The 11,677-nt window shown below is 52.9% G+C and overlaps 3 protein-coding genes across 3 annotated transcripts; 1 reads left to right on the forward strand and 2 right to left on the reverse strand.

The window, feature by feature from the left end:
* The first annotated feature begins 8 nt into the window (after positions 1-8).
* On the forward strand, positions 9-2,233 carry BKA58DRAFT_371546 (uncharacterized protein). The gene has a single exon (XM_046169043.1). It carries the CDS (start codon positions 145-147, stop codon positions 1,900-1,902), a length of 1,758 nt encoding a protein of 585 aa, XP_046030315.1. The 5' UTR covers positions 9-144; the 3' UTR covers positions 1,903-2,233.
* BKA58DRAFT_371548 (phosphoenolpyruvate carboxykinase-domain-containing protein) lies at positions 2,234-5,141 on the reverse strand. The gene is made up of 5 exons (XM_046169044.1): positions 4,673-5,141; positions 4,518-4,593; positions 4,267-4,467; positions 2,949-4,016; positions 2,234-2,894 (listed from the first exon to the last, which is right to left on the reverse strand). Exons 1-5 carry the CDS (start codon positions 5,107-5,109, stop codon positions 2,601-2,603), a joined length of 2,076 nt encoding a protein of 691 aa, XP_046030316.1. The 5' UTR covers positions 5,110-5,141; the 3' UTR covers positions 2,234-2,600.
* Positions 5,142-5,897: 756 nt separating this feature from the next.
* Positions 5,898-11,221, reverse strand: BKA58DRAFT_463533 (ABC-2 type transporter-domain-containing protein; the record flags this gene model as incomplete). The annotated part of the gene is made up of 4 exons (XM_046174878.1): positions 5,898-6,677; positions 6,729-7,690; positions 7,742-9,203; positions 9,267-11,221. 4 exons carry the CDS (start codon positions 11,219-11,221, stop codon positions 6,236-6,238), a joined length of 4,821 nt encoding a protein of 1,606 aa, XP_046030317.1. The 3' UTR covers positions 5,898-6,235.
* Positions 11,222-11,677: the final 456 nt, after the last annotated feature.

Consider the following 11,677-nt stretch of genomic DNA (forward strand, 5'->3'; position numbering starts at 1 on the left):
TCTCGTCGATCCGATAATACTGACAAAGCCATGTACATACCTTCCTGATTGAGACTAGTCGCAAACGTAACCACTTATCCCCGCGCAACATCCGATAACCAAGACACCAAGACACCAAGACTCTAACATTCAACAAGCTTCATCATGGCGGGCAAGAATTGGGGACAGCAAACGCCTGTTCCGATTCGGGAGCAGTACAGCCGCTCTTACTACCGTCAATTCGTCGGAAGCGCATTGTTTTGCTTAGCGGGTTTGGCTTTCCTACGTCATGTCACCACCGTCCCTACATCGCCATGGCAGCTTCCCTCCGGGCTAAGCAATGCCAACTCGAAAGCGCAATGTCCACAGGTCGAACCCCTGTTTCCATCGAAGAAGACAAAAGAGTTGGATGAGATGGAAAGCTACCTGACATCTGATGCCTTCCGAGACGTTGCCATCGAGCGTTTATCAGGTGCCGTCCAGATCCCCACGCAAAGCTACGATGACATGGGCGAGATTGGATCAGACCCGCGCTGGGACATTATGTACTCCTTTGCCGACTACCTTGAGAAGACTTTCCCGTTGACGCATGCAACATTGCAGTTGGACAAGGTTAACACGCATGGCTTGCTGTATACGTGGGCTGGTACAGATTCGAGCTTGAAGCCTAATCTGCTCATGGCGCATCAGGATGTTGTGCCTGTTCCGGACTCTACCGTTAAACAATGGACTTACCCTCCGTTCTCTGGTCATTACGATGGGAAGTTCGTTTGGGGCAGGGGTGCAAGCGATTGCAAGAACCAACTGCTGGCTATTTTGAACAGCGTCGAAGCACTGATCTCTGCTGGCTTTGCTCCTCAACGGACGTTGATCCTATCGTTTGGCTTCGATGAGGAGATCTCTGGCCGAGAAGGTGCAGGACATCTTTCAGAGTACCTATTAAAGAAGCTCGGACACAACTCCATCGCCGCCATCATCGACGAAGGCGCCGTGAACGTCGAGAGCTGGGGTGCGAACTTCGCCATCCCCGGTGTCGCAGAAAAAGGCTACATCGATGTCGACATCGTTGTGCGCATGCCCGGCGGTCACAGCAGCATTCCTCCCGCACACAACGGCATCGGCGTAGCCAGCGAGCTCATCACACTAATCGAAGCAAACGCCTACGAGCCCCACCTCGCAGACGAGAATCCGTACCTAGGCCTCCTCCAATGCGGCGCCTCCCACGCCCCAGACTTCCCGCACCACCTCGGCAAACTTCTCGACAAGCGCTCCAAACGCAGCTTGACATGCTCTAAGAAGCCCACAAAAGACGCCCTCGCCCTCGAAGCAGCAAAAGCAGGCCCAGGCATAAAATACCTCTTCACAACTTCCGTAGCAGTCGACATCATCCACGGCGGTGTAAAAACAAATGCCCTGCCAGAACGAACTCAAATAACAGTAAACCACCGTATAAACGTCGGGTCCAACTCCTCAGCCGTGAAAACTCACATCGCGTCCCTCGCGGCCCAAGTAGCCCAAAAGTACAACCTCACCCTCCACGCCTTCAACGGCACTGAAACGCCCTCTAGCATAACTCTCTCCCACGGCCCCACCATGCTAGAGCCCGCGCCCGTAACCCCAACTTCTTTGAATGTCGGCTCAAACAAAACCGCAACGCCCTACCAGGTCCTGTCAGGAACAACACGTGCGCTGTACGGTAAAGACCTGCTTGTGAGTCCTGGTATCATGACTGGAAACACGGATACGCGCTACTATTGGGATTTGAGCGAGAACATCTTTCGGTATGGACCCGGGTGGGATAAGGAACAGGTTGGTCTAGGCAATATTCATACGGTGGATGAGAGGGTGGGGGTGCAGGCGCATTTGGATACGGTCATGTGGATGTGGGGGTGGATTAGGAATATGGATGAGGCGGTTTTGTGAGGGTGGGATAGGTAGGGTTAGGAATGGGGGAATGGTTGGATGGGGTTTGGAATAGCTTGTATTGAGACAGCAGTAACGAATGGTAGTGGCAAGAGCACGAACTCAATAGTTGGATACCTTGACGCCATCGAGTCATTGATCAAAGAATGAATCTCTTCTCTGAAGCAACATTCTTCGATGCTCTAAGGCTCTGTGCATTATGTTACAGATGTGGTTTAAAGCCGTACCACTCTCGATAGATACCTTCCGAGAGTGGTACAAGTAACTTCCAAGAGTGGTACAATAAGTCGTATCACATTTATAACATAATGAACATTGCTTATGATGAACATGATGAAATTTTTGTCTCTCTCCCTCTTCTAACAGCAAACACGCTGCCTTCTCATCTCCCGCCATGCAATGCTCAGCTGAACCCAACGCCAAAAGTGTATGTACACGCAACAAAGCGCTCATAAGACGCATCCAACGATTAAGAGAAAACCATGATATCATATCGAATCCCATCTGCAGGCACACATTATGCCTACAACCATCCAGTCGAAGAAGAGCAAGGAAACAGCCGCTGACGTCGATGGAGGGTACCCGCTCGACCGCTCGGTTGTAACGTAAGAGAAAGAACATCGTAAGGAAGATCCGCTACTCAGTCTGTCAAAGTCGTAAGAAAAATATGTCGGAACCATTTCAACCAGAAGCACAATCTAGTGCTTGGGGCAGCAGCATACGTGTGGACCACTCTCGATGACCTCCTTGGTGGCTTGGTCTTCGTACTTCTTGAAGTTCTCCATGAAGAGCTTGCCGAGCTTCTCGACTTCGCCCTTGAAGTCGGCGGTGCCGTTCCATGACTTGGCGGGGTTGAGGAGCTCGTCGGGGACGTTGGGGCAGGTCTTGGGGACTGAGAGGCCGAAGGTTTCGTAGGTCTCGTATTCGACATTGGCGAGCTCGCCGGAGTGGATGGCGTCGAGGATGGCGCGGGTGTACTTTAGGGGGCAGCGCTGTGGAGATGTTAGCATTTGTTTCGAATGAGTCTTGTTGAAGGATTGTCTTACCTTGCCACCGGTGGTAGCACCGGCACCGACCCAGCCGGTGTTGAGGAGCCAGGCATTGGCGCCGTGTTGTTGAATCTTCTCCGCGAGCATCTTGGCGTAGCGCATGGGGTGGAGAGCAAGGAAAGGTTGAGCGAAGCAAGAAGAGAATGTAGCCTGGGGCTCGGTGATACCCTGCTCAGTACCGGCCATCTTGGAGGTGTAACCGGAGATGAAGTGGTACATGGTCTGCTCGGGGCTGAGCTTGGAGATGGGAGGAAGGACACCGCGGGCATCGCAAGTAAGGAGGACGATGTTCTTGGGGTGACCCTCTGAGATGCAGGGGATCTTGGTGTTCTCAATGTACTCGATGGGGTAGGCGCAGCGGGTGTTCTCGGTCAGGGTATCGTCGTCGTAGTCAACAACACGGGTGACTGGGTCGAAGACAACGTTCTCGAGGATGGATCCGAAGCGAATGGCGCCGTAGATATCTGGCTCCTTCTCGGCAGAGAGACCGATGCACTTGGCGTAGCAGCCACCTTCGATGTTGAAGACACCAGTGTCGCTCCAGCAGTGCTCGTCGTCACCGATCAAGGCGCGCTTGGGGTCGGCAGACAAGGTTGTCTTACCAGTTCCGGAAAGACCGAAAAAGACAGTGACATCGCCGTTCTGAATACCCTCGTTTGCTGAAGAGTGGAGAGTGAGTACGTTGTGCTTAACAGGCATCTCGTAGTAGAGAACAGTGAAGATGCCCTTCTTCATTTCTCCTGCGTACTCAGTACCGAGGATAACCATCTCCTTGTCGGCGAAGTTGAGGGCGACCGATGTTGACGATGTCATACCGCTGGTGTATCTGTTGGCAGGGAAAGCACCGGCATTGTAGATGGTGTAGTCAGGCTCGAAGTGTTCCAGCTCTTCCCTTGAAGGGCGGATCAACATGTTGCGCATGAAGAGAGCATGGTAGGCACGAGCGCAGACGACACGAACGCGAATCCTGTAGCGCTGGTCCCAGCCGGCGAAGCCATCGACGACGTAGATGCGGTTCCTGGTGTTGAGGTAGTCGATGGCACGCTCACGGTTGATACGCCAGACCTGGATGGGATGTCAGCAAGAGATCGAGATGCGCACGTGATAGTCTTCCAGATGGATCGATGGAAGTTGATCCGTCATGCAGGCGTGATGCGGGGCAGCCGAGCCCCAGAACCGCGCCACGTGCAGGGATGCGAACTCCATCGGGTATGCGCCTAGCGTACATGACGTCTGCCGCCAAAATTTCACAAGCCAATACCGCGGTTTGACGTAGACAAAAGTCTAATGCGTAGGAAATGCGGAGAAGACTTACGTCGGCCTTCATCGGCTTGTTCACTGGACCCCACCAGACGTCGTCTTTTGACGAGTCCTCCTCGACGATGCGCTTGTCCGAGGGTGAGCGGCCAGTCTTGGCTCCTGAGTATGCTGAGAGAGCACCTGAGGCTGTGATGGCTGAGCCGGTCTCGTATACGAGCGCATCTTCGTAGAGGGCAGCGACCGAAGGGTTGGCGATCTGGACTCGTTAGTGTTGGAGTCGAGGTTTGTACACTCAGAGACGCTCACAATGGCTACACGGTCATAGTCGATGTGTGCCTTGTCGTGGAGGGATTCTTCAATCTCCGTGTGTTCCTTGTTCGGCCTATAAGATGGTTGTCAGTCATTGTCACTTGGCCCAATTCAATTGACCTCAGGCAAGTCTGAGACAGGAGGGCACTCACGCAACGCCGGAAGGGTGGAGATTGGTCTTGTTGACACTTTGAGAAACCATGGTGTTGGATATGAGTGGAGATATGGAAGAGGAATGGAAATTAGAACGCTGTTGTTTTGACACCTGTTGACGGGCAAAGTCTTGGGCCAAAGGAGCTGGAGATGCAGTTCTAACAACGGGGTCCGAGGCAGCTTTAATACCACTCGAAGCCATTCTGACGACGTCGTCTGCGCTCAGGCTGGCACTGCTGGGCCGGGGACAAGCTAGCGCTACTGTCGCTGATTGGGTAATGGTGCGTGTTTGGGTAGTGGGAGTGCCGGTCGGCTCACGAGGGACGAAAATAACGCGGAGCTGGGCACGAGGGCTGGGTGACTTCGGAAGGAGCGCCCGGCAAGTGTAACCACGACATCCAGCTTTATGGCTGGCAAAGCTTAGGCCGACGCGCATGGAAGTGGAAATTCTATTCTTCTCTAACTAGCACTAAGATGAGGTCTGCGGTCACGGTTGTGTCATGGTCGACGACTTTTCGCTGTAGCGGAGCCCTCGTGACGATTGTAACAGCTGCGTGAACGGCAATGCGCGCGTCGGTATTGGCTGGAGGGGCTGATCACACTTACCCCACATTCACGCTCGCTGCAAGCGGTAAAGGCTCAACGACCTTTCGTCATTGTTTCATTGGGCTACATCACGAACATTTCGGCTATAACGACTCTTGGCCTATTTTTCGCCGGAGACGCTGTGCTATCGATTGTAGACCTCGGTATGATTTAGGAGGGTGGCTAGAGTGGTCTTGAACGAACAGTACGAAATGCATCACGCCCAAATCCGTACATGCGCGTCAATATTGCGCATCGCGATAATCAATAGTCGACAGCATAGCTCGGCCACAGGAGGCGGTGCAAGATACCACAGTTCCGGTTCCAGCTCGTGTGCAGTTTGCGATCCACACAGACCCCTGCACTATGATGGAACGCCGTTCGGCTTAGTCCTCGATTCCATGATGCACAAATCAAGGGCCTCGGACGGGCGGCGCTGCCCATCGGAAAAGCTGAGGCATTTCGATGCTTCTCACGATGCCTTGTTAACCCGATACCTGCAAGATTGGGTTTGCATGTGTCAAAGTGCCGAGCATCGTGTGCGTGCGGTGTTGTTAATCGCGCATGGTTCGACAGCAATGACAGAGACCAGCACATCCATGATAACTCACACGTCAAATGCGGAATGGAAGCTACTGCAGTTTGTACACATGACAGCTGCGCTGTCAAAATTACTATTAATGCTACACCGCTGGCTATACGAGTGACTATGGTGGACGCTAGGACCCAGCCTGTACGTACAGAGAAACTCTAGCACATGCTCTAGATCCCCAAGAGGCATTTCGCGGGGAATGCACGAGGCGGAAATGAGCCCCACCCTGCGCTGGGATGGGCCGTTCCAAAGCTGCGTCTCCCAGCCTTGCGCGTTCCGGCCGCGGGCAGGCTAGGAGTTTTCCGGAACCCGCATCTTCGCAGTCGACGTCGAAGCATGTCGCTGCACGCTGTGCCGAGTGTCTGGTATCTTTGAAATCTCTGTATCAAGCTGCATCGCCGCTCTGCTTCTTTTTCGTCTCTTTCTTCTGTTTGCGCGCGGCCGGGCTGAAGAACGATTTGATCTGGCGTAGGCCGCCCAGATACAGCCAGGTGCAGATGAAGACGACGGAAAAGTTGAAGAAGATATAAGCCCACATAATGCCGAAGTCACGCCATATGTACCGTGGGAAGACGTTAAAGGATGCCAGGAAGGCTTCTCCAGTTGCGTACTGACAGAACCCACAGTTCCCGTCCGGCTGGGCTTCGACGTAGCCCCCTGCTTGCTGCGCGAATTGGCCGGCGTATGTCTGACAGTCTTGGCCAGGTGGGGGTGGGAAGATCGCCAACTCTTTAGTCTCGCATCGGATGGTTTGGCCTTGAACAAGTAGCGCGAGAAATCCTTCGAGCAGGTACTTGAATGGAGTGAGCCAATACATCCAGCTTTGCCTGCGCTCGTAGTTAGTAAACGTCTCGCGTCAATTAGTAGAGATTACTTACCAAAACGAAGGTAGTCCGTTGTACGGTACAACCACACCGCAAAAGGATACGATGAACGTGAAGAACAGCGGCACAAGCAGCGACGCGAGCAGCTCGTTGGGAGAGAAAGACGCAATAGCCTGCCCGAATCCAAGATAGAAGACTTCAAACAGCATAACGAAGAGCCATACACTCGCCGCAGTGTACGTATCGCGAGGGAAGCCAGGCGGGAAATACCAACAGCACCAGTAGATAGTGCCTGCAACAATTCGATAAGGCAGTTCGCTGAGTATAGTGCCCCAGACCATAGCAGTCCAAGAGTAGATCTTAGCACTACCTTCGCGAGACTCGTAGATGCCGCGCACGCTAAGGAAGCGGGGCTGCAGTTGCTGGATCAGAGGAGGTGCGATAGTCAGGGTCATGAAGATGGAGAAGAGTCGGGATTGCATGTCGATCTGGCTGTTTCCGAGGTTCCAGAAGGTGAAGCCGTTGAATAACCCAGTGATTATGTGAAGCATGACCATTCCTTGAACGTAGGGGGGATCCCGCCAGATAGCCACGAAGCTTCGTTTGACGACTGTGAGCCATTGCTGAGGGTAAGGCATCGCGTATTCTCGGTCATCCCGTGCCTCGTCGTTCTTGGATGCATCGCGTCTGCTGGAGATGATATCCTGGATCTCCTTGCCGAGCTTCTCATTCTCTGAGCTCTTCTCCCAGACGTCACCCCAGTCCTGGCCCTTATAGTCTGGATTACCGGCGCCGATAGCTTCCAACATGTACTCAGCAGGGTTGGTGTGTGGGGGACATTTGTCGGCACCGTTGGCTTCGAGGTACTTGATGAGGTTCTGGGAGTCGTGGCCTAGATCGCCGAAGTAAACTGTGCGACCGCCGGATTTAAGAAGTAAGAGCTGGTCGAAGTGCTCGAATAAGACGGCGCTGGGTTGATGGATCGTGCAGAGGATGGCTTGACCGGCGTCCGCAAGCTGCAGTCGAGTTAGTCAGTCGTCTTAGATTGTCAAGGTTTATGAACTTACCTTGCGCAAGAATCGGACAATGTTAAAGGCAGCACCAGAGTCAAGACCGGAAGTAGGTTCATCAAGAAACATGAGGAGTTCAGGTTTGCTTGCAAGCTCCACGCCGATGGTAAGACGCTTCCTCTGTTCCTGGTTGAGTCCGTTTCCAGCCGTACCGATAGCTGCACCAGCAATGTCGCGCATTTCAAGAAGATCGATAATCTTCTCGACGTAGTCGTACTTCTCCTGAATGGGTACTTCTTTCGGTTGCCTCAACCGCGCTGAGAATTGAAATGCCTCGCGTACTGTCGCTGTAGACTCATGTACATCCATCTGCTCTGCGAAACCGGTCGAACGCTGGAAGGAATGCGGGAGTGGCTTTCCGTCGACTAAGAAGTCTCCACGAACAACACCAAAGTCGATGCGCTGGGCAAGGGTGTTGAGTAATGTCGTCTTGCCGGCACCCGATGCACCCATCAGCGCAGTAAGCTTGCCGGGTCTGACGAAGCCCTGAACGCCCTTGAGTAACGTTCTCTCGCCCTTCTCGTATGGGATGGTGTAGGTAATGTCTTGGAATGTGAAGATTGTCTCGTTCTTTGCCACACCTTCAGCTGTCTTGTCGGAGTCGTCGTTGTCGCTAGAGTGTTTCTCGGTGATCGGCTCACCATTGCCAGCTTCCTCATCCTTGGGTAGAGTCTTGGTCTCCATCTCTTTCTCAACAGTCTTGGGTACTTGGCCGCGCTTGTAGATAGTGACTGCTCCTCCGCCTTTGTTTGGCTTCTGGATTTCCATACCGAAAGCAGTTAGCGCCACAAAGAAGAGGAAGAAGGCACAGATGAAGCCGAAGTTGCGCCAAAGATGCGATCTGCTGTAGCCAAACGCTGCAGAGATGTAATCCGGACCGGCCACTGTAAGTGATCCAGGCCTGTTGCCTTGAATAGCGCAAGATTGGTACTGCTCCTGGGCCCCGGGAATTTGCGGTGCGATGAATGGCGGTACACACTGGATCTCGAGGTTGTAGAACTCATTCGCTAGGAGACCTTCGAAGCCGTATTGAATGGGATTGATCCATCGTAGCCAAGAAAACCATGGGTGCATCTTCGCCGGAGGAATCAAATAACCAGTGTATACGACAAGTGCCTGAATGGCAACACCCGTAATTCGAGTTGCAACATCCAAGGAGCCTACCAAGGCACCAATAGCTCGGAAGAAAGCATACATGGTCATCGTGATGATCCAGAGGAAGAGGAGAGAGATGAAGAATTGCGATGCTGTTCGCGACAGGTTGGCCATGAAGTATACCACAATGTCGAAGATGAAGACCTGAACCAGCACAAGAGGCATGTCGATGAGAGTTTGCGCAATAGCGTAGGCAGCCGGTCGATAGAAGGAGAAAGTCTTGTGCTTCAGTAGAATGGGTCGGGATTCGAAAGCGGACGTGAGCTCAGCGAGAGCGAGAAGGGCGTTGAAAAGCAGCATGAAGCTACAAAGATGATGATACGAAGTTAGTATATGTCCATATGCATTTCGTACAGTCACAACTTACAAGATTACACCACCTCGCGGAAACACACCCTGAGCCGTGTTTGGAAGGTTGTAGAACAGTGACCCGACGATAAGAGCCTGAAAGAAGATGCCACCCCATTTACCAATAAGAGATTGCGGGTCTCCCACCATGACGCGAAATTGGCGGTCGGTACAGGCGACGACTTGAGCTGGGAATGAAATCGTGAAGTTCTTCTTCTTCGTAGCCTTGGTACGATTCTGATGACGTTCCTCGGCCTGGCGCTTAGTCTCCTTCTCGAACTCGTCGATCTCAGCAAGGTTGTCGTTGGCTTGCTCGCTGTTGGAGAATGCTTCTCCGAAAGCAGCACCTGTGCGAGGGATGCGATCTTCCCAGCCTTCCTTGATCTGTCGCTCGTGGTCATCGGTGACGGATGTCAGGAAGTCGCTGGTGGTCCAGCGCTCAGGTTTGACAAAACCGAGATTCTTGAAGTAATCTGCCGCCTTCTCTGTAGGCCCGAAGTAGCAGCAACGGCCCTCATGGATTAGAATGACTTTATCAAAAAGATCGTACAACGACTCGCCTGCCTGGTAGAGCGCCACAGCAGTAGAGATTTGAGCCATGTTCGTGAGAGATCGCAGACTCTGAACGTATTCGAGAGCAGTGCTCGCGTCGAGACCCTTTGTCGAGTTGTCCCAGGACTGTACCGATGCCTTGGTCACCATGGCTTCCGCGATCGATACACGCTTCTTCTCGCCACCAGACACACCACGAATCAGCTCGTTGCCAACCTTTGTGCCCAAGGTGTGCTCAATCCAGAAAAGTTTGGTGACCACACGAAGGAACTCGTTAACGTAATCCTTGCGCGATTCGCCTTCCTTTCGTGACTCTTTACCAGGCGTCCTTGTCTTCAACGCGAACCTGAGTGTGTCTTTGACTTTGAGCGTCGCATAATGGAGGTCCTCTTCGGGGTTGTAGAGCACCTCCGAACGATACTTCTTGCCCATCTCATCTGCGTCAGTACCGCCATACGAGACGTCGCCTGTGATCTCTTCGTAGCCGTATCGTTGATTGCCGATCATCTTGAGAAACGTTGAGCAACCTGCCCCCGGTCTACCAAGTACAAGCACCATCTCGCCTGGTCTTATGCAACCAGAGAAGTCATCAAGAAGAGTGCGAATCGGTGGTTTACCGCCTGCCTGGCGCGGCCCCTTGGTGAGCAGATTTTTGAAAAATCGCACAGGGTCTAGGAAAAGACTCCCAACACTGGGCTGTAGTGCTGCCCCAATACCCATGCCCTTGACCGTCAAGTGCTTGAAGATCACACCTTGATGTCTCGTCTTCTCCTCTTCTGATGCTTCCTGTCTGGTGTGTCCGAACATCTTTCCCATGAGCTTGTTGATCTCGTCCTCTTCCTCTTGGCTTCGTCCCGTTGCACTAGTATTTGTCTTGCTGAGGCCATTGATTTGGCTCGTCCTTCGCCTGGACAACGCGCGGAATAGGTCGTCTTCGGTCATAGGTTTCGAGTTTTTCGATTGTAGGCCGGGCCTCTTGGCTGTTTCGACACGCTTCGCCGACGGCTCATCTGCTTCATGCTCTGAGTCTGAGGAATCGTCGTGGAGAACGACGTGCTCCTCAACTGGACCTCCTGATGTCGTCTTCTGCAAATAGTCGTTGCTTGGAATAGTCTGAGTCGCAGATTCATCTTTGGACACATGTTCGGAAGCTGAATGTTGTACTGCGGCATCTTGGGAAGATCGAACATCTGGCGATGGTACCGCCGTGGAATTGCTTGAAGCTGAGAATAGCCCTGAGCCTTCTCCACCGTAGTAGCTCCGACTACTGGTATGTAAGACGTTGGAGATGAAGGTGTTGTGTGTGCTCGATTCGTTGTTGGTAACAGACGCGTCCGATGTGACATGTGACTGTTGTTGCAACGCGTCTTGTGGGTATTGCTGATCGGAACCCTGGAACGCTCCTGCCTCGTTGGAAGCCATCGCGAAAGTCCACGAAGCCTAAAAAAAAAAGGCTAACAAGAAGTAGTATTCGTCGTGAGACTACTATGAAACCCACCACTATCCAGTAGTCGACAACAAACAAAGACGGCTAAAGGAAGCCGTTTGCGACGGTCTCAAGGGACTATCCGCGAAGGTTGCGGGCGTTGTGGGGGATCCGAACGGAGGGACAGTTCTATAACATAGTTCCCAGTGACAGTTAACTAGAGCGCTTCGCTGCGCGCACGCACTTGTTACGTGCCTCATGTTTGCGACACGTCGATAGTTCAATGTTGAAGTGGTGATGTCATGTTGATGTTAGATCCCCAGATCGGTAAATCGGACTTTAGCCTCGCATCCAAGCCGAGAGTGATTCGACGCCTCCTTGATCGATGCACGATCTGGTACATCCGCCATGCGATTTGTGGAGGCGCTAGGTGCCCGCGGGGAGCGGAGAGT

Source organism: Alternaria rosae (assembly GCF_020736505.1).
Source record: "Alternaria rosae strain MPI-PUGE-AT-0040 chromosome Unknown BKA58scaffold_1, whole genome shotgun sequence".
In the NCBI taxonomy this organism is placed as follows: domain Eukaryota; kingdom Fungi; phylum Ascomycota; class Dothideomycetes; order Pleosporales; family Pleosporaceae; genus Alternaria; species Alternaria rosae.

What these genes read in the sequence shown, in the direction of transcription:
- BKA58DRAFT_371546 (XM_046169043.1), top strand. Translation starts at nt 145, where the DNA reads ATGGCGGGCAAGAATTGGGGACAGCAAACGCCTGTTCCGATTCGGGAG.
- BKA58DRAFT_371548 (XM_046169044.1), bottom strand. Translation starts at nt 5,109, where the DNA reads ATGCGCGTCGGCCTAAGCTTTGCCAGCCATAAAGCTGGATGTCGTGGT. An exon ending in ACTATGACCGTGTAGCCATT is followed by an intron (nt 4,468 to 4,517) that starts GTGAGCGTCTCT and finishes TAACGAGTCCAG; the next exon opens with ATCGCCAACCCTTCGGTCGC. An exon ending in GTGCTACCACCGGTGGCAAG is followed by an intron (nt 2,895 to 2,948) that starts GTAAGACAATCC and finishes ACATCTCCACAG; the next exon opens with CGCTGCCCCCTAAAGTACAC.